Source organism: Mandrillus leucophaeus, unplaced genomic scaffold, assembly GCF_000951045.1.
Source record: "Mandrillus leucophaeus isolate KB7577 unplaced genomic scaffold, Mleu.le_1.0 Scaffold66, whole genome shotgun sequence".
NCBI classification, from domain to species: Eukaryota; Metazoa; Chordata; class Mammalia; order Primates; family Cercopithecidae; genus Mandrillus; species Mandrillus leucophaeus.
Window position 1 is genome coordinate 2,843,218 of NW_012107141.1, and position 22,138 is coordinate 2,865,355.

A 22,138-nucleotide genomic window follows, 5' to 3' on the forward strand; every position below is an offset into this window, starting at 1 on the left:
GGACCCAGCCAGGCTCACAGCACCTCTTTCCCTACATTCCATTCCCCACCACAGACCTCTGGGTAAGCAGAAAAAACCGCTGCTGCCTCACACCCCAGTCCCAGGCTCTCTCTGGAGGCAGGAGGGTTTCCAGAGAATAAAGTCTTCATTCCAGACACATGCTGACTGGCCCCAGCAGGAGGCCGGTGGCATCAACCATCCAGTTTGGGCTGCCTAGAAGAGGAAAGGGCAGAGGCCAAGAGCCAAAGCCCACATGGGTTGATGTCAGGGAACCTGGGCTCTGGCTGCTAGGAATGACCTGGAAGGATTCCTTGTGGGTTTGACTGGCAGATGGGCCATTAGCTGATGACTTGTATGTCACCCCAGATTTGGGGACCATAATTTTCAGCATACTTGGAGCCTTGGACCCTAGATAAACCTCAGGGTCCTTCTCATCTTGAGGTCTCTGAAGCTAACTTTGTAGACCTTCCAGGGATATGAGAAAAGGAGAGACTTGTGGGCCTTCATTGAGCCTGCAGAACCCAAATCTTAGGGCCAAGTCCCAGAGGTCTGAGGGTTAGCAAGCTCCCAGGGACTTTTCCCATGCTAGCTGGCTCCCTGTTCTCCCCATGACCCAGAATGGCTGGGCCTTCCCTAGGCAGGAAGATGGCCACGGTCCTGCCCCACATGCTCTTTCCACGGAGTTTAGGGTTTTGATCCCCACCCTCTTTCCTGCTCACATGGTCCCATTTGCTTCTGCTGCAAGCTTTTTTTCCCTCTGCTGAGAGCTGGGGCTGAGGAGAAGGATGATTTAGGGGAAGGATGGGAATCATTGAGTGGCAGATTGGACTGCTAAGACAGATGGGCTGAGCCATTACCTTCAAGGCCAAATGATGTTCTCATTCTGGGGTCTATGGATTCCGTAGAACTCAAGGGATTGGTGAACTTTGAGAAACATATCTTCACTTTAACATTTCACTGAAAATGAGTATTTTCTTCCATTTTAAACACAAGCAACAAACCACAGTACTGTTAGCAGTACTTGTGACTTTGTCATCAATAGATCTAAGTGCATATTTTCAAATTACCTAAAAATTGCTGGGAATTTCTTAAAATGATGATAGTTATTAGATCCTCACTAGATCTTGAGTTTTGCATGTTCATAAAAAAAAGCACTTGTATTATCCTATTCCAAATTTGCTTTTTAGGAAGTATTTTGGTTGTGCACAGTGGCTCACACCTGTAATCCCAGCACTTTGGGAGGCCAAGGCAGGCAATTGCTCAAGCCCCGGAGTTCGAGACCAGCCTGGGTGTCATAGGGAGACCCTATTTCTACAAAAAGAGAAAAAATTAGCTGGGCATGGTGGCATGCATCTGGAGTTCCAGCTACTTGAGAGGCTGAGGTGGGAGGATTCCTTGAGCCCAGAAGTTGGAGGCTGCAGTGAGCCATGATCATGCCACTGCATTCCAACCTGGGCAACAGGGACCCTGTCCCCCAAGATAATGTTTTTGATAGCTATATTTCAATATAATTGGTTTCCTTTTTAATCTTATGTATTATATTTAAGTGGGGTCCAGAGGCCTCATCAGACTGCCGAAGGGTGGGGGTAGATGTGCGAGATCCTTGTTAAGGGGCTAGGTGCTGTGCTTTGGAGTCAGGCCAGATGGCTTTTGCAGCCTGGCTGAATGATGTGAGGTAGGTTGCACACCGTCTCTGAGCCCAGTTCAATCACAGGTCAGTGGAGAGTGGACACACCCTCTAGATTCTTGTAAGGACCTGTATGCCTTTAGTTCAAGGCCAGATATACAGAAAGAGCTGTGGAAACCCAGGCTCTGGTTAGCATGAAGTTTCCGAAAACCTTCAGGGAGGCAGCCTGGAGGATGAGAAACAAGACTCAGTCCAGGTGGAGCCAGAGCAGGTGCTGCCAGAAGCTCTGGCTTATGCAAGGCTGGGCAGGGGACGCGGTGAGGATTGGAGACTGCTGTGGCCGTAAGCCCATGTGTGTGTATGGGGGGTTCCTGAGGGACTAGGACACAGGGACGCTTCGGAGCAGCCAGAGCAGTTATCCATCATCAGAGGAGCTTCAGAGGCTGCTGCTGGCTGATCCCTCAGGTCTAGGGGTCACTCCTTCCATTCTTTCTGGCAAGTAGGGCTCCTGCAAAGGCCAAGTATCTCACTAAATGGGGAATGAACAAAAGCACAAACGTAGGCAGGAGCGAATGAATCAAGAGTGTTATGGTGTGAATTACCACAAGAATAATGGTTGATTGGAGGAAGCTTGTTCTTTGGCTACCCAGGGAGGCCACCGAGGGAACGCTCTCTGAACCCCATGGAAGCAGCCAGGCCATCTGCCCGCTTGTGCCTACAGCCCCTTCCCCAAGGCTGTGGGAGGCTGTGGGGCTGTCTGCTCTCCCCACAGCAGGCTGAGTCAGCCTTCCTTCTGTTCCCCTGGTGCTTACACCATCTCCCAGAACTGGGATTTCCCTGCCACACCTGGATGTCTGCTTCTCTCCTCCTGGCACGTGCCTTTCCCCAGATCGGGCACCTTTCCTGGAGGGCTCAGCTGGGCTCGAAGGACAGGGTGTGGGTGGGCATCCTGAGCAGAGTTGGTGGCTTCACTCTGACCCGCACCATCCCTCCCAGGCCCCCGGACTTGTTTGCTTGGCCTGCTTCAACTACTCTTGGCTGTTGGAGGTGGACGCTCAGGCCAAACACTCTTCCTGACAAACAGAGTGACCTCTGCGCTTCTGTGCTCCCCCCAAGTTCAAACTGTGTGGGTTTCCCAGGTTGCCTTGCCTTCTGACAAAGTGGCAAAGTAACAGTCCCTGAAAGAGGGTGAAGAGCTTTGTCCGCAGAGGCCTTTGCAAACAGGTGGTCTCAGTGCAATGTCTAGTGCCTAAGACAGGCAGAGGGACCCCCGACCTGTTTCTGGGACTGGCACCTTCTGTGGCTTAAGTCCAGCCCCAGTCTATGGGGGATGGCAGGCATGGATTGTGTGAGGGTCACCCTGGGGTTTGGGGACTCCGAGTCCTCTGGAAGACGGCCAGGGCAGAAGAGCCAGGAGATAATAAGCCAAAACCTTATTTTGTCCCAGCAGGTCCTCCAGCTTACTGTGTGACTTCAGGCTAGTGAGCCTCAGTCTCCTCATCTGTAAGACATGACTGCTCACCTCACAGTGTAGTTGGGAGGGTCTGATGACATACGTGTATAAAGCATTCAGGAGTTACCTACGTGCAGGTGTAAGCCCTGGGAGGCTGCCTCAATTGCTGGGAAGAGCAGCGGGCTTCATGTCAGGAGGTCCTCGTTCTAGCCATGCTGTGTGACTCTGGGCAAGAGCCTGTCCCTCTCTGGGCCTCAGCTCCCGCAGTGTGAAATGAGGAGTTGGAGACAACCCTCACTAAGATGCTTCCTTCTTCGATGATTCTCTGATGGCCCTGTGGGAGTTCTACATGGGACAGAAGAAAGGGCTGGTGGCAGGGACAGGGTGCCCAGCCTGACTCAACTCACAGACTAGAGAAGGGTCCTTCCCAGAGCCTGCAGATGCTCTGTGCCGCCTTGACATTCACAGCTCCATGAGCTGGGGGGGCAGGGGAGCCTGTCATTTAGGATCCAATTGCATCCACAGCAGGCTGTGCTCCTGGTTAACCCTCAAGGCACCCGCCCCTCAGGAGCCTAATTAGATTTTATCCCCCGCTCAGCTGTGACCATGTCCCCATGTTGGTGCCAGCACCAGGCACGCCAGGATCTCAGGCCAATTGCTTGTTTATGAGACCGTCTGTCTTGGGATGAGGCCCAGCAGGCACAGCCAGTGAGCAAATAAGTCCTCCCCATCAGCCTTGAACCTGATGGCAAGAATCATTGTTAGTCTTCCAGGCCTCAGGCCGGCATCCTGACCAAGGAAAAGATGTGGGTTTGCAGTCCAGCAAAACCTGGCTACAAATCCCAGCTCCATCTCTTCCCAGCTCTGGGACCTTTCTAGCCCCATGGAGCTTTAGTTTCGTCATCCCTAAAGGGGAATGATGATAATACCGTCTACTTTGTAGAGCTTTTTGGAGGATCAAGTGAGATCATTTTAAGTGAACGCCCATAATACATTGCCTTGTGTTATCATCAGGCCTCAGTAAATGCTGACCCTGTCCTGGTCCTCCCCACATGGCCTCCCTGATTCTAGGCTCTCCCTACCCCAGTCTCACCCTGGTAGTCAGGGTTTCATTTTTGTATCTTGCCTGGCAAGCCCAGGACACTTGGTTAATGTGGCCAGTAACACTTCTCTCCAAGTAGGGACTGCGGTGATTGTCTCACTAGACTTGAGTGAGTCCTTGAGGAAGGGCAGCCCTTGGTCCCTATGCCTTGGACCAAGCCCAGGGCTGGCACTCTTGGTGCCGGGAGCGCAGGAAGGAGGGAACGGGATGTGCAGCCTGTCAAGTGCTTTCACCTTCATCATCCCCTTGCATCCTCCTGGAAAGGATCTTAGAAGTTAGCTCTGAGCATCCCCACCTCCCAGATGTGGAGGCGAGGCTCCAGAGGTGAGGTGTTTGGCTCAGGCTTGTGGCTGGCACAGGCAGATCCCCCACTAGTGGGAACCCAGTTGCAGGGGAACATAGGGTCCTCTGAGGCTCTGCCCTTGGCCACAGCGCCCTCTCCTGGCCAGGGTACATGCAAGCCCTTTCTCAGCCCTGCACCAGCCCAGACCTTCGTTTGCTTCCTCCACTGGGGGCTTCTCCGTCTCTCTTGTCCAGCTGCCTCCTTTCCTTCTCTCCAGAAAGCATGCCTGGGGGCTGGGGGGAGTGAAAGTAAAACGAGTGATTTATGAACTGAGCTGTTCTTCTTAATCAGAGAGCCCCTCCTGAGCCCCTGCTCCATGCAGATGGGGCTGAGCCGCCATCTGGGCAACAGGAGGGGCGAGATTAATAAAGCTGTCTGGCCCGGGCAGGGGTCCGCCGAGGAAAGCCCCAAGGCACTGCGTGACCTCGGTCCCATCTCTGCGCCTTTCTGGGCCTCGGGGCTCCCATCTGTCAAGGGATGGCTAGCCTGGGCCATCCCCCAGGGCCTCCAGCTGGCTCAGGGAAGGAGTCTAGCCAACTTCCTGGGCCTCTGTGCCTGGCTGCCTGGTTCAGGGAAGGGCAGCACTGGGCTGGAGACTTTGGAGACTGGGGCATGGCGCTTCCTCTCTCTGGTGCCACGCCCCACAGATAGGTGTCGTATCAGGAGCTCTGGTTTGGGGTCTAGCTGACTTGGGGCTGAATCATAGCCATGTTTTGCTAGCCAGGTAAATAAGCTCAGGTGAGTTAATTACCCTGCCCAAGATTCAGTTTCCTCATCTGTAAAATGGGTTAATAGCAGTACCTACCTCCTAGGTAAGGATTAAATAAGAGGACAGGTAGGAGAAAGGTATAGCGGAGTCTGGTACATGGTAAACCCTCAATCCTAGTAGTTATTAGGCTCAGTGATCACAAAATTGTGGCAATTCATTTGAATTTGGGTCTGTTTAGGGGAAAGATGTTTGTATCCCTGCTACCCAAGCCATGTGTCCATAGCTTTTCCCCCCACACCCTGCTCCATTCATAACTGGTGAATGTGGGCTGGGCATCCACTTATTTCCAGTATCTGATGTGTTGATCATAATAGCTCCCATGGTACTGTGAATTCTTACAACCACCTTTGGCTTCCAAATTCATCATCACAGTTTTCCGAGGAGAACCTAGCACCTTGGAGAGGGGGGTGACTTTCCCAGGGTCTCCAGGGAGCTGGCCAAGGCAGAAACCAACCCAGCCTCTGCAGAAGCGTCAGTGATGGGGTGAGCATGGTGTCACTGGGCTGTCCTCTTCCAGGACAAATGAGCCAGTCAATGGGACAGGGGCTCACGGAGGACAAAGAGAAAAAGGGAAATGAGGTTAGTTCAGGGAAGTTGGGACACCACAAGGGGCGAGCCCATTCCCGGCCAGGGGACAGCATTCAAAGGGGCTGGAGCCCCCTGGTGGGGAGGAGGCAGGCAACTGCCAGACATACCCCCAGAGTTCAGCACCTCCTCCTTGTCTCTGGGTTGGCCTCTGTCACCCATGCTGCTCATCTCAGCCTCAATGTCCAGAGGGAGATGAGGTAAGGAATGATGATATAGGGCACCAGGACTGGGATGGAGCAGGAGAAGAAGAGAAGCGGGAGGAAACCATTACCCCGTCCTTGCTTCCCTGAGCCCTGGGGCTGGGCATGGGGTACATGCCCTGAGCTACAAAGCAGGAAACAGCTTGAAATCTCCCAAGGATGCTCGGCCTTGTCACTGATATCTCCAAGTCTCAGTTTCCTTCTGTAAAAACCACTCACCTGTGTGCCCATGCTTATTTGCACCTTGCGCTCCCTGGCGCTGCCCCTAGCACATAGTACGTGCCAATGTACGTCTACTCAGTGGATGGTAGATGGGTGAGTGGGTGGGTTGAGGGAGGAAGGGAAGGATGGGTACATGGGAAGGAATCTTTCACCCACCACCCCTTCACTGACCCCAGTGCACCTGCGGTAGCCTGCCTCGCGGGCTGTTGTGAGGATTCACTGTGATCACACAGGAAGAGAAAGCACTTTCTATAAAAGCCACTTTTGAGTCTGACCCCTGAGTGTGGATTCCAGCCCTATCACTTCCCAACAGTGTGACACTGGACAAGTCAATTCTCCCTGTTTTCCCATTGGACTCAGTTTCCCCATCGTACTGCGGGGATGATGGGGTAATACCTACTTCATAGGGTTGTTCTGAGCATTTCATGAGCTCACGCATGTCAGCACTGTACCCCAAGTGCACGGAGTGCCTGAAGCTGGTGCACACAGATGGGACAGGCAGTTGAAGGGCCTGTCACTTATGTATGTTTAGGCCAAATAGGGGTGCCAGCTCCTGGGGCTGTGGCCATGTCTCAGGAGGGAGGCCCTTTCTCCTGCCTTTCCATCTTCCCATCTCTACCTCCGGATTCCCCCAAGACTAACCTTTGCCATCCCCTTCCCCACGATTCCTCTCCCCTGTGCCCAGAGTTATGCCGGTGGAGTCAGTCCTCCCCACTGTGGGCCCCCCAGCACTGCTGTTATCTGCTTCCTTGTCTCCTCCAAGCTACCACCACCATCACCACCACCACTCACCTGTGTGTCCATGCTTATTTGCACCTTGCACTTCCTGGCACAGCCCCTGGCACATTGTAGCAACTCAGTGTATGTCTACTGAGTGGATGGTAGGTGGGTGAGTGTGGGTTGAGGGAGGAAGGGAGGGATGGGTAAATGGGGAGGAATCTTTCACCCACCACCCCTTCACTGACCCCAGGCAGGCTTGTACTTGAATGGGAGGGATTTTAAATAGGCGTGGATATCTCCCCTTTCCTTCCCTAGGAATACCCCTACAGCCCAGGCTTCCCCAGGTCCCAGGTCTTCCTGGGACCGTCCTCTAACCCAAGGTTTGAGCAGGGGCTGGCTGTGGAATTCCCCGCAGGAGTGATAGAACAGGAGTCTCCATATGGGCCTGTTTGACTTCTGAAATCGAACCCTCATTTCCACTGCTGGGAGCTGGCCCTCTGAAGGAACCTTCTCGCAAATCCTTATGCAAAGCCAAGAAACACTTCCCAGCATCAAATCTCTTTCTCCTGGGAGTCTGGGCTTTAGGGGAGGAAGTTGATGAACAGGGCCCTGCTGGCACTCTCTCTGCTGAGGTACTGTTGTGGATGCCTGGGTGGCAGCCAGGGATGCAGGTTACTCACACCCATCATCTCCTCCCAGGCCATCAGCCTCATGCAGCCGTGTCAGCACACATGAAGCCCATGCTAGAATCTGCAAGTCTCTTAAAGATGTGCCTTCCAAGGCAGCACCTGCAGAGGCACCCAGGAGCTGCCATCTGGGCAGAAGGCCACTCCCCCGCTGGAGTGGCCCCAGGTGCTCAGAGCTTTTCATGAGCTCTAATGGGCCCAGATTAGCAGGACACTTGCCCCGAGTGTGTGTATCTGGAGGGCGGGTTTTCATAAGCAGCTTCTTTCATGGGGCTGCTCCTTATTGACTTCCTGTGGTAATTGAATATTTTCTCTTATTGGACAAGCTGGGCCGATAAAAGAAATATACACAAGCCTTGCTGACGGGAGATTCTGTCCTGCTGATGCCTGAAGAACTGCCCAGGTGACACATTGGCAATTGCCTCTCCTTTCTCAGCATACCTCTGCCCCATCACCTGACACTGTTCCATCTCCAGTCTGATCCTTTCTGATCTGCCTGTCTGTCTGTCTGTCTGTCTCCTTCGGTCTGTCCCTCTCTTTCAGACTTGGCTTTGTGTATTTCTCTGATTTGCGGACTCCACTGTCTCTTTTTGCTCTTTTTCCACTATACATTCATTCATTTATTCATCGAGATATATAATTGAGAACCCACTATGTGCCAGGCACTGCTCCAGACACTAGAAATAAGCCAGTGAACAAAACAAGTCCTTGCCTTTATGAAATATGCATTCTAATAAAGGCAGATGCATGCTCCCAAAATAAATAAGGAGTACATAGAGTATGTGGTGTATCCACAAGGCACGGGGCTGGGCTTCCAAGCTCATATCCATGACTAATTAATTGGTTTTGGAACTTGGCCAAGCTCCTTTTCCCTCTCTCAGCCTCAGTTTTCTCATTTCTAAAATGAGGGTATTGGGCTAGATCGTGCCTCCCAACCTTTGACGATTAAGAACTTCTTTTATTGATATGCTGGTGATGTAAGTTACACAAGAGCTGGATCTAAGGCAGCACTTACACAAACAGTAGTGTCAGAAGTTTACCTGAAGTTCCCTTGAAACCCTTTGTATTAGTGTGTTTTCTATTGCTGTAACTGAATACCGGAGACTGGATAATTTATAAAGACGAGGCATTTATTTCTTACAGTTCTGGAGGCTGGGAAGTCCAAGGTCAAGCACCTGCACCTGATGAAGTTCATCTTGCTGCCGGGGGACTCTGCAGAGTTCCAAGGTGGTGCAGGGCATCACTTGGCGAGGGGGCTGAGCATGCCAAAGTGACTTTTATAACAGACCCACTCTCGGGATAACCAACCCACTCCCATGATAACCCATTAATCCATGAGTGGATTGATCCAGTCATGAGGGCAGAGCCCTTGCAATCTGATCACCTCTTAAAGGCCTCACCTCTTCATCGTATTACATTGAGTGTTAAGTTTCAACATGACTTTCAGAGGGGACACACATTCAAACCATAGCATCCTTAAACGCCTCGTTTTGTTATACACGAAACAGTTGGCTGCATCTGAGGGTCATGTTGTATTAGACACCCATCTGTAAGCATAGGCCCTTCCCATGGCCAGATGAGGGTTGCTGTGACAGGCACATGAGCCTTCAGACCACAGGATCCACACAGCAGATCCTGAGGCAGATACCACATGGAAAGACAGGGAATCACAGCACCTAAACTGCTCTCCAGTGCTTTCCAGGTGCACGTGGGGAGTGGAATTCCCACTAAGTCAAGCTTGTCTGTGATGCTGACTCTTGCATTTCATCCCTCTGAGCCCCAGGATTTAAAGAATTTTATGCACCAAATAGAATGTTCATTTTTGTTCTGCAAAGTCATACAGACCTGGTGTCTAGAGATTCTGAACAACCCAAGAAACAAGGTCATCACCTGGGGGTGGTTTAATTGCTCCAAAACCCAAGACACTTGCCCCTCGAGCCAGCCCATGGTGAGAGGTTGATGTCTGAGATGTTATTTGAAATATTGAAAATAACTTTAGGATGTTGCTAGTCTCAGGGAACCCAGTTTGAGCACCACTGAACACAATCAGTCTCCCTGCTTCAAAATCCTCCACCCCAGAGTCCTCCCCTCTCCTGAGGCTGAAACTGATGTGCCTGTATCTAGAACAGCAGCTGAGAGGAGCTACCTTGTGCAGGGCAGGAGGGAGTAACAGAGCCCAGAGCCGGGATGGAGCCACCATGTGTCAAGTGCTGCGTGAGGGACTGTACCTCTATGATACCATTTCATGCTCAGTTAGCACAATTTCTAGAGGAAGTCAGCATTCCTGTCCCCATTTTGCAGGCATGAGAGCAAAGGCCTGGAGAGGTTATGTAGTTCATCCACAGTCATGAGGCAAGAAAGTGATAGGCCAGGTCCCACCTGACCCTATAGGCCCCACCCACACTGCTACTCTCCCTCCAGGGCCCCCTCAGCTCAGGGAAATGGGGAGACTTCGATGGGCCTCCCACCACTGGCCCCAGAGAGGACATCATGTCCCACAGCAGACAGGCCCGCCATCTCCTTCCTAAGTGCCTCTTTTTTGAGCAATAACAAAGCTCTTGGACCTCATAGTCTCAATTTTCTTTTCACCCCACCCTCCAGAGATTCTCCATTGGTTCCTCTCCCTTTAGAAGTAAATTAGAAAACTGTGCAGTGAAGTTGACTTCTAGAAGTCATCCATGGATGGGTGGAGCTAAGAGCCAGGCAGAGATTGGAGGTCCCATGTGTATGTCATTATAGTCTGACCAATTGGCTATGGAGGTGTGTCCCCACATTCAGAAGGTCTCTATAGGGGATGGAGCAGGCAAGCCCTGGTCTCTAGGCTTCAGCCTGGCAGTGAGTGATGGCCCAGGAAGCTGTCCCTGCTGGAGAATAATGGGAGATAAAATGGCCTAGGTGGTATGAAGACAGGTCTGCACTTTGGAGGAGGATGGATGAATGGGGCAAGGGAATTAGCATTCACTGAGAATGATGATTAGGAGTTGTGGCCCAGATTAAGATAGACGTGGGTTCAAATTCTGGCTCAGGCACTTCTGTGCTATGTGACCTTAGACAAGTGATTCCACCTCTCCGAGCCTCAGTTCCCTCCTCTGAAAAATAGAATGACATTACCTATTTCCCAGAGTTTTACAAGGATTCAATGAAATTGTGTGTGCTCCCTGGCACATAGTAAGAACTCAGTGTATGCCAGTGGTTACTATTATTAGCTACTATGTGCCAAACCCTGTGCTCAGTATTTTCCATGCATCATGAGGAAGGCTTTTTTTTTTTTTTTTTTTTTGAGACGGAGTTTCGCTCTTGTTGCCCGGGCTGGAGTGCATGGCACGATCTCGGCTCACTGCCACCTCTTCCTCCCGGGTTCAAGCAATTCTCCTGCGCCAGCCTCCCAAGTTGCTGGGATTACAGGTGCCTGCCACCACCCCCAGCTAATTTTTGTTATTTTTAGTAGAGACAGGTTTTCACCATGTTGGCCAAGCTGGTCTCGAACTCCTGACCTCAGGTGATCTGCCTGCCTCGGCCTCCCAAAGTGCTGGGATTACAGGCGTGAGCCACCGCGCCTGGCCGAGGAAGACATTATTTTTATCCTGACTTCACAGAGAAGGAATTCAGTTGTATGCAGTTCAGTAACTTGCCCCACCAGCTAAGCCTGGCAGAGCTCGGACACAGTCCCCTGTTGGGCACCAAAGTACTCTTTTTACTCATCCACCCTGCTCTGAAACTGGAACCCAGGCATCCATATTCTCCACCGGCCCTTGGGCTCACATTGTCTGTTTTCCTACCTGACTCACCTTTGAGGTTGTGGGAGGCTCTTCCCAGGAGACACATCTCCTTTGATTGCATTTGTCTGGGAACCCAGCACTCCGCAAGCCCAGGCCATGAGATGTAATCTGCAATGAATGTGGTACACAATAAATACAGGTAGTCCGTTTATGAGCTGCCGTATTTATTACACCCCTTAATTGCTAAAGAGCCAGAGCCAGCTGAAGCTGGATCCTACCCTGGAGAGAAGTTCTGCCTGGGTGGGCAGAGGGAGGGATGGCAGAGCCTGGCCCTCCCGCACAGGAGTACTCAGCCTCTCGCTGTTGTGGCTGCTCTGCCTCCAAAGGCCCGTTCATCAGAGTTAGGACCTGATAGAGGAAATGGTCAGGGCATCAGATTCCTGCTCTGCCATTTGACACATGATAGACCCTGAGGCCAGAGAGAGAAAGTGATTTGCCCAAGGTCACACAGCAGTGACTTACAGAGCAGGAGTCTGGGCTCCAGACTCCTAGGCCAGTGCTCCTTGTGTCCAATTCTCTGCTTGAACATCTGCTCCCGGATCAGGTAGAGACACGGGATCTGGAGTTGGGTGAGTGGTGGTTTCGTAGCCCAGTCCGTGCATACAAGCTGTGTGATACTGGGCACGTTACTTGACCTCTCTGAGCCTCAGTGTCATCTGTAAAATGGGCATAGTACATCCTGCTTTAGGGGCTTGTGGAGAGATTAAAGGCAGTCAGTTCTGTGGAGCTGGCACGTGACTAGCCATAAGTCAGTGTTCAATAAATGTTCTTTCCTATCCTCTTTTCCCTTTCCAAAGGGCACAGGTGTCTGAAGATGCATGGAGCTGAAATCAGCCAAGAGCTGAAAAGAGAAATGGGTCAGAATAGAAAGGCTCTGGGGTGTGAGGCATTGTCCTGGGTTTCTAATCTAACAGCAGGGCTGTGAGTAACCTATGAAGGGAGTTAGGTGTGGACGTGGTAAGAGCTGTCCACCCTGCTCTGTACAGGTACAGCAGGGAGCCCTTTACATTGGACATTTTCATAGGTGAAGAAACTGAGGTTCCAACAGGCTAAGTCACTTGCCCAAAGACACAGAGGTAGAAAAGGTGATGGGCTGGGATTCAAACCCAGGTGTGTCTGACTTCAGAGCCCATGCTTAGGACCATGCTGATTAGATGCAGGTTAGATGTTCCTTCTAGAAATCAGGGATGTGGTTGGCAAGCTGGCCTGGAATTGGTATCCTGGAGGACCATTCTGCAGGAAGAGAGCCTGGGCTTGGTGAGGAAGAGCCAAAGGCCCCACAGTCAGGGATGGTGGTTGAGATGCTTAACAACCACTATGCACTGGCATGAACCAACCGAAGACATGCTGGCCAGACAGCAGGACAGCGATCCCTATGGGTCCCCACTGAATCTCAGCCCTGCCCACTGCCCTCTGGGAGGGCAGGGCCTGGAGAAAGGGAAGGGATAGGTTGTCCTGGTGCCTCCCATCCCCGGCAGCTCTAGGCTTTCAGGCCTCAGGAAGATCTGGAGAGAAGGGTGAGCAAGCAGGGCATTAGGAGGGCCCTGTCCTGGGCTGTCCTCACCCAGGAGAGGGTACAACAGAGAGAGGAGAGGGAGCACAGGAGAGCACGGCTGTGGGTTTGAATCCTTATTGCTCCACTTTCCAGCTGTTGCAGGCGAAGAGGATACAAATGACTGGAAGCATGCCTTAGCCCAGCACCAGGCTTCCTGCACACCCTGCTGAATTAACACTCTCTGTGTGGAGGGGTTTTACTTAGTCCAAACCATGTGCAACCCTACTGTGTCCCAGGAGCACACAGCCACGATTCTGCTCCTCTGAGATTCACCAGGAATGCTGGCTGATGATGTTATGGTATATATTTTGGTGGGGGCAGTGATGGATGTCAGCAGAGGCCGTGGGATATTATATTAGGAGAAGGCACTGAACTTGGCTCGATGGGGACAGGAGGGGGGAATCAGGGAAGGCTTCCTGGAGGAGGTGATGCCTGTGACGAGTCTTAAAGGATGAATAGGAATTAAGTGGGACTGGCGTAGGTGGAAAGGCAATCCAAACAGAAGGGATCAGCATGAGCAGAGGCACCAAGTAAGCCTCAGGGAGATACCTCTGGGGGACTCTCCTTTGATGCTGGTGATAGGAAAGTCAGGGCAGAAATAACAAGAGGTGGCCATGGGGAGTCTTGGAGGTCCTGTGGTCTGCAGGAGGCAGCTTGGTCTCCTATAGAGGTTGGGTTCCAGCAAGAGAAGGCGGCTGTGGTGACGTGTACTTTGTGGAAAGGTCCTTCTGGCAGCAGGGAAGCAGTGGATTGAAGGGGAGGTAGGGAGGCCAGTCCCAGCCCAGAGGCTGCAGCCATGTCTGGATGAGAGAGAAAGCCAGGAGCACGGCTGAGGCTGGAGATGTTTCAGATTCCCCTGTGATAGAGAGGATGGTGTCATCCGATTTTACCTCCGAAGGCAGATGGCATGTCATGAATTCAAGCCATGCTCACTGAAGTAAAGGCAAATCCCCCACCCTGCCATCACACACACACCATCCTTTGTCCTTCCAAGCTGGACTGCCTGGGTTCCAATCTTGGCTTCACCACTCACTAGCTATGACCTCAGACAAGTCACCTCACCTCTATCTGTCTCAGTTTCCACCTGTGGAAAATAAAAATAAGAATACTAATCTCATGGGTTGTTGTGAGTTAGTAAATGTAAAGTATTAGGACAGAGCCGGCACATAGTAAATGCTCAATAAGTAGTATTATTTGTAGGGGTGGAGACTTGGGTGGATGACCTCAGGAAAACCCTGATTTCCCCTTCCCCCAATGCAATTTAAGAGAAATCCTTGGGGCACTGTTAGAAGGACAAAGGCTTACAGCCTGGAGTCCCTGGGTCAGGTTCACCCCATGATTTTCCCTTGCGTTCCTCACCAGGTAACTTGGTGCCTCAGTTTCCCCCTCCTAGTAAAATAAGGAGGATGTCCCAGGTGGGCTCTGAGTGTCTTCCCTTCCTGGCTTTGATGCTGAGTGGCCCCACTTGTGCCTCCCCTGCTCAGCATTTTTCCAAGTTGCATTAAGGACCAGCAGAGCAACAAGGAGGAGGTGTCCGTTTAGGGAAGAAAGCCCTCCGGCCCCAGGACCAGTGCCAAATCCAAAGCCCATGTGCCTGTCAGACCTTCCTCACGGGCTCCAGGCGCCTTAGCCATGTCTGCCTGGCCAAGCTCAGCTGGTGGACAGACACCTGGCACCTTGGCAAAAACAATGAGAGGAGGGATGCGAGGCACCACCCCTGAGACCAGGAACCTTTCCCGTGTCCACTCCCCACCAGCTGGCTCTGTCTGTGCTCCTCTCTCCATGGATTCAAATGCACTTAAAAACAAACAAACAAACAAACAAACAAACACCTCTAGCTCAGACCAAAACACAGCCTGGGGTGGTGCTGTCATCACCGATTAGGAGAGGGGTGGAGTGGCCAGGCAGGTAAGATGAGAGGCAGGCACCGCTCTGCTCCATCTGTTCCTTATGATATGAGGGTGTTGGTCTGGCTGCTGAGGAGAGTGTTGGATTGTGGTTTAGGGTGGGGAGGGGACAGAGTTGCTGAGGCCCATTATGTGCCATGGGTCTTGTCACTGCTTCCTACAAGCTGTGTGGCCTTGGACAAATCCCTTAACCCTTCTGAGGGCTGGGCTGATGGAAGGTTGTGTCATCAGAGTACATACCTCCTTGGTGGTTGCAAGGATTAACCGAGATAATATGTGCAAAGCGCTAGGCACAGTGTTGGATCCCCAAACGGTGGCTACAATTATTACTGTTTTCCCAAATTCATTTTAAATTGACAAATAATAATTGTATGTGTTTACGGAGTCCAATGTGATATTTTGATACACGTTTTACTATTATTAATATTAATAATAAGCCTCCCAGAAACCCTTTGAGTCAGACTTAGCAACCTTATTTTGTGGAGGAAGAAGATGGAGTCCAGCCATGTCCTGTGGGAGGAAGTAGGAGCTGTAGAAAGTAATCAGATACCATCTCCCCGACATCCATCCACACCCCGACACATACTCCCAGAACCCTTTGCACCGAGTCCTGTCATGGAGGTACAGACACCCCTGCTGGAAGCACCTGCAGTGCCGGCAGCTCAGGACTGGCTTGAGTGCTGGCCCTGCCCCTTACTAGCTGCGGGACATTGGACATGTCGTTTTCATTCTGAGTCTTGGTTTCCCCACCTGTCGCATGGATCTCTAATCCCTGCCCTGAGTCTCTCCTCAGAGCCGTTATGAAGAAAATGTGAAAATAACAAATATGGAATGTAAACATGTCTTGTGCACCTTGAAGTCTGACTCATGGGAGCAGATGCTGTCAGCTTCCCCTGGGGGATGGGGGACGTTTGCATCTCAGTGCAGCCCCGGCTGTGCCTGGCAAGCAGCAGATGCTCAATCAATGCTGGCTGAATGGAATTGTGTTCAGTGACTTTGCTGCCACGGGTATACTTTTAGGTGAAAACAGGAAAGGCTCCCGGGGAGGTGGGATGCTGGAGGTCTCAGAGTAGACGTAGCCAAGGCTCAGGAAGGCTTTGGCCCCAGAAGCAGGTTTTAGACCCCCAGGTAGGCTGCTTTCCTTTTCCCTGCAGCACCCTGTCTCACTGGCACCAAGCAACCTCCCTGGTCTGTTCTGTGGCTGGAGGGTATGTGGGATGGTGGGAAGTTTGTCAGGCCTGGCTTCCGGTCCTGGCTATGGGACCTTGGCAAGTCCCTCCAGGCTCTGGACCTTGGTTTTCTCTTCTGTGAAATGGCCAGCTCACACCTGCAGTAGAGCAACAGCGTGAAGCGGGACTGCTGGGCACTTACCACATGCCCGACGATGTGCTAAGCATGTTACTGTGGGATTTCAGTTCATCTTCACAACACTGCTAGGAGGAAGGTTCTGTTCTTAATCTCCACTTTAAAGTTGGAGAGAGCACGATCCAGAGAGGTGGAGTAATTTGCCCAAGGTCACACAGCAAACGAAAGCTGGAGCCAGGGCTGAAACCCAGGCAGGTTGGCTCCAGCATTCTCATCTCTACGATCGGCCTCCATCTTCTTCCAGCCTTTGCACGGGTGGGGCTGGCTGCGGGGACCCCCCTGGGGAGGGGCTGGGGTTCTTCCTGGGTGGGGTCCCCCATCGGGAGGACTGAGGTGGCCTTGTGTTTTTAGGTGGAGCACCATGGAAGGCGATTGTTTGAGCTGCATGAAGTACCTGATGTTTGTTTTCAATTTCTTCATATTTGTAAGTATCCTGGGTCTTCCCAGGCCTCTGCTGGGTGGGCAGAACTGGCTGCTGCTTTGAAATAGTCAAACTGGGCTGAGTCCCTGGGGTGAGCACAGGGGCCGGTGCTAGAGGCAGGGGTACCTGCCAGCCAGGCTTTCATGGAAGGGGGCCCCCAGCAGTGCCCACCCCACTCTGAAGAGCCTACCTTCTTAGGAGAAACATTTTACACAGGCCCTGGGGTGGGTCAGCCCCTCTCAAAAAGGTGGAGGGGACCTCAGTCCGGCCACTATCTTGGGATCTGACCCCTCGTGGGGAGTGGGAAAGGAGGGGATGGGAGTGATCAGAGGGCAACAAGAGGGAGCCCCACCCAACCTTATCTCCCCGAGCAGTTGATGGACTTCAGAGCTGGAGGGGCCGAGTCCATGTAGCCACCAGGTATAATCAGAAACCTCTCTGGGACTGGAAGACCTGCATTCAAATTCCACTGCTGCATCTTAGCAGCTTGTGATTTGAGACACATTTCACCTCTCTGAACCTCAGTATCTTCATCTCTTAATGACCTTCCTCAACAGGCTTTTTGAAAATTAAGCAAGCTTAGTTTACAAAGTACCCTGGATGTGGTCAGTCCTCAATAGCTTAGCTCCATTTCCATCCAACCTACGGATTCTGTGTATGAAGGGACAGAGGCCCGGACATTCAGGTGACCCACCCACCTGCTGGTGGCCCACCGAAGGCTCTGCTCAGACTCACGGCCCCTCCCAGGAGTAGAGCTGTGGCCCTGGCTTCTTGGACCCCCACAGGCTTTCCTGGTCCAGCCCTCTCAGCCTTTGATCTTAGTACAGCCAAGACCTGGGTGAATAAACCTCCACTCATGTCCTTCAGGGCAGGCTCTTGAAAGAGGGGTCCTCTTTCTGGCCAGGACTGACCATCTGTCTCTCTCTTAGTGTCTATCTTTCCCTCTCTATCTCTATCTCTTTATTTTTGTGTCTTTTAAAAAAATATACATTTCAGCAACTCCCTTAGTTTCTCTTCCCTACCTTATCATCCTAAAAAGCCTCAAGCCTTGCAGACTTGAATTCTAGACCCAAGGTCACCACCTTCCAAGCCGGGTGACCCTGGGCCAGCTCATCCTTCCTCCAGCCCCAGCGTTCCCACCTGAAATGGAGCTGGGCCCTCCTTGAAGTGTTTAGCATACAGTTGCTGAATCCCCAAATCTCCAGCAGCAATAAGGAGACACAGATTTTCCTGGAGGTCGTGTGGGAGACCAACGAGAGAGACACAGGCTGGGCACAGTGGCTCACGTCTGTAATCCCAGCACTTTGGGAGGCAGAGGCAAGTGGATCACCTGAGGTCAAGAGTTCGAGACCAGCCTGGCCAACATGGTGAAACCCCGTCTCTACTAAAAATACAAAAATTAGCCATGCGTGGTGGCGGATACCTGTAATCCCAGCTGCTTGGGAGGCTGAGGCAGAAGAATCGTTTGTACATGGGAGGCGGAGTTTGCGGTTAGCTGAGATCATGCCACTGTACTCCAGCCTAGGTGACAGAGTGAGACTCTGTTTCAGAAAAAAAAAAAAAAAAAAAGGGAGAGAGACACTGCACAGCAGATGGCGAAAATGGAAACCCTGTCGCTGGCCATGCCTGTTAGGTCTTTCCTTCTCTTTCCCTTGCTGAGTCCTTCAGGCGTCTCCACTGGACTGCTGCCCTAAGGGTACCTACAAACGCCCCTTGCCCAAAGCCATCAGCTGTCTTCAGCTTGCAGTCCTGCTCAGCCAAGCCAAAGCCCAGCGGTTTTCCTGTCACCCAGCTGTCAACCCTCACACAGGCCTCTTGGGCCTCCGGTCCTCCCACCACACAAAGGGATTTCAAATACTTTACAGCCTGCAAATCCCACGGTACCAAACTTTGGTTCTTCCCACAACAGGTCTGCTTCTAAGACGTATCTGTGCCCAAGAAAAATGGAATAGGCTGGGCACAGTGGCTCACTCCTATAATCCCAACAGTTCGGGAGGCTGAGGCAGGAGGATCACTTGAGCCCAGGAGTTCGAGACCAGCCTGGCAACATGGCAAAACTCCATCTTTACAGAAAAATACAAAAATTAACCAGGCCTGGTGGCACGTACCTGTAGTCCCAGTGACTTGGGAGGCTGAGGTGGGAGGATGACTCAGGCCCAGGAGGTCAAGGCTGCAGTGAGCTGTGATCTGGCCACTGCACTCCAGCCTAGGTAGCAGAGCAAGACTCTGTCTCAAAACAGAAAAAGTAAAGAAAAATGGAACAGATTATTTATTGAAATCTGCTAAACGCCTTCTATCCTTTCTTCCTTAGTGCTGCCTTAGGTTGTGGGTGTTTCAGTCTTCTTTTGACCACAAGGAAGCTAAAAGGCTCAGATAGGTTATGACACTTGCCTAAGGTCACACAGCTAATAAGTGGCACAGCTCTCTCTCTAGACTATACTACCTCTTTCCAAAGATAAATAAGGCACGGAGAGCCCAGGTTGATGGAGACATAAATAAGAAGGCTTTTGAGCCATGGATTTGAGAGAGGGGAGCCCACTCTCAGGTTGAAACCTCACTGAGAGTCCTGTAGGGCACAATGACCATGACTTGCTTGGTGTTTTCCCAGCCCCTAGCATGGGTGGTGCAAACACAGCCCAGGGCTCACTCAGAGCATGTTCATGGACCTTTGTTTAGGGTGTTGAGGCTGCAGTCAGGGGGTCTGCGACCAGAAGGCATCTCTGACTCTGCCATGAACTTGCTGTGTGACCTTCAGCAAGTTGGTGGCCCCCTCTGTGTGGAATCAGAGGGTCAGACTAGATGACCTCCTAATCCTACAGGTCTGACATTTCAGGAGAAGATAAAATTGGCAAATAGCCTGTATATGATAACATTTCTCAGCAGCCCCAGGTAGGGCCTGGGTCAGAAATTGGGTTTAGAGGATGCGTGTTGCACTTAAGGTCACGGCAGCTAGAAAAATTCCAAGCATTTCAAGGTGCAGCTGGGACTCACTGGCTCTCGCTGCAGATGAATTCCTGCCTGGCTCACCTAGTGCTTGACGCCTCCGACCCTGGGGCTGGCTCAGGGGAGTGGTGGGTCAGAAGTGCCTAACCTCCCTTTCTGCCTATTTCTCCTCCCAACTCCTCCACTGGCCCGAGCAGCTGGGCGGGGCCTGCCTGCTGGCCATCGGCATCTGGGTCATGGTGGACCCCACCGGCTTCCGGGAGATCGTGGCTGCCAATCCTCTGCTCCTCACGGGCGCCTACATCCTCCTGGCCATGGGGGGCCTGCTCTTTCTGCTCGGCTTCCTGGGCTGCTGCGGGGCCGTCCGTGAGAACAAGTGTCTGCTGCTATTTGTGAGTACCCCAGCCCCCACCCCACCCATGGGTGCTCTGAGGGGTGTCGGGGATTGGCTGCAGACATTCAGACCAGTGCTTCCCAAACTGGGGGCGGGCTGTCACGGAGATGAGCACGTCTGACCGCACTCATTCGGTCGTCAATAGTCCTGAAACCCTGAGATGCTCAGCGACTTGCCCAGAGTCCCATGGAGTTGGCGGCAGAGGGGATGACACAGACGCTAGGCCAGGGCCCTTGTAGTGCTTCAGGCTGCCTCTTCCCATGCCTTTGGGACCTGTTTTTTTCCCTGGGGCAGCCCTTCCTCTTTCCCACTTCACTTTGTTGCTTTCCTGCAGACAAGCCAGGGCCCTTGGCTTAACGCACACCTAGTCTGTATCCACATGCCAGGAAACTCAGAATGAGGTTTGTGCCACATAGGCCACCTCCAGGGGTGGGATGGTCCCCAGCCTTTTCCATTTGCCTTGGTGGCGCCAGCTTCCAGAGTCTGCTTTTTTACCGGGCCCACGCCTGCAGTAGGTGAGCTGGCCCAGGTGGAGGGAGCCTTGCGTCCAGGTCTGAACAACCAGGCGTCTCCAAGGTGTGGTCAACTGAGAGCACAGACATTGACCTTGATGTTTTTCCACTTGCTTGCTATTAAAAACTCTAATATATAATTCCTTAGTAACATCGCTAAGATGAGTAGTGGGTGAGGCCTTCCCCTTGTAGATATCCAATTCTGAAGTAGGTGTGATATGGCCTCTGAAGGTTTCTTAGTCATCAAGTAAATAGCCCTTGAACTCCTGTCATGCGCATGTAGTTCATTGAGTGCTGAAGATGCGTCGGGGACCAGGAGCGACGGTCCCTTCCCTCACAGACAGGCACGGGGAGGCAGCCGAGCTATGCGGATGAGCTGGGCAGTGGGCAGGCCTGGTTTGAGTGTACTCCCTGCTCCATCCCCTAAGGGTGCAGCTCCCGTCTAGTTCCCCCACCTCCCAGAGAGCAGCCGAATCTTCTTGTTAAATGATGGGCTGGCCAGCTCAGCTATAGATCACAGCCAAACCAGACAGGCAGTGCATCTCTAGTTCTCTGGTCTCCTGGATTCCCATGGGCGGTGGTGCTTGGGGTCTCCACCTGCTATCCTGTGCTCGGCGGGTGGGTCTTCTCTCCTCTAAGAAGTCCTGGACTTGGAGAACTTCTGGGCTGAGCCCAGTCCTGCTACAGGGTAAGTTAAAAACAGCCCTGTTTAGAGAAGTGTGGATGTGGCTGGGTCAACTTGCGGATGCTCCTCGTGTGAAACTTCGTGGGCAGAGTTTAATGACAGGGAGACCTGGGCTGGTTGGCTGGAGGGCTCCCTTGCAAAATTCTGTGGATAAACCAGCACCAGCAGCGCTGGGAGGAGAGACCTAGCACCATACCTCCTCCCCAGGTGACAGCACACTGCACGGCCCCATTCATGTCCCGGTGAGATGCCCCCCATCCAAAGGAAGTGAAGTCAGCTGCCAAATGAGTGACAGGGAGCCTTGGGCCCATGTGTCCTACAACAGCGCAACCGCCACAGACTTCATTTGAAGCGAAACAAAGAAAAACTGTGAGCGCCCCCTGGTGGACAGTTCTCTACTGCTTGTCACGGTGCTTGCAGAAGTCTTGGCTGGGGAGCCCGAGCAGACTTTAAAAGGAGCTGGGATATGGGTCCCAGGACACACCCAGCCTCCCTTTCCCCCTCCTCACCTCGGCCCCCAGGGGCTCATTCATTGTTAATGGGTTCGGCTCTGAAGCCAAGACAGGAAGCCAGGCTGGTGTTCTTGGCTGGGACCAGGCTGGGGCGGCTCCAGTCTCCTCCAGTAAGTGGCTGCCTGCAAACCTGCCAGCCACCCGAGGCTGTCCTCCCTCCCATGCTATGGGAGGCAGGACTGAGACCCGGGGATGGGAAATGTGTCCACGATCCTCCCGAGACAGCTGATGCTGGCTGCCAGGCTGGGGGCCCTTCGACAAGGCCTGATGGCAGACCCTTCCCCTCCCCTCCTGACCCCGTCTCTCTCCCTTTGTCCCCCTTCCTTCTGCCTATCTCTGTGCAGCTCCCTTTCTT

At 52.5% G+C, this 22,138-nt stretch overlaps 1 protein-coding gene across 2 annotated transcripts in view; it reads left to right on the forward strand.

The window, feature by feature from the left end:
• Positions 1 to 22,138, forward strand: part of TSPAN18 (tetraspanin 18) — a 184,849-nt gene that overhangs the window by 143,004 nt on the left and 19,707 nt on the right. Inside the window, exons 3-5 of one of the 2 annotated variants that reach the window (XM_012001357.1) lie at positions 8,037 to 8,113; positions 16,668 to 16,740; positions 19,878 to 20,072. In XM_012001357.1, coding sequence (XP_011856747.1) covers positions 8,094 to 8,113; positions 16,668 to 16,740; positions 19,878 to 20,072 — 288 coding nt within the window. In that variant the 5' untranslated portion in view covers positions 8,037 to 8,093. The remainder of the gene's footprint in view (positions 1 to 8,036; positions 8,114 to 16,667; positions 16,741 to 19,877; positions 20,073 to 22,138) is intronic. The other variant, XM_012001358.1, reaches the window with a different exon arrangement.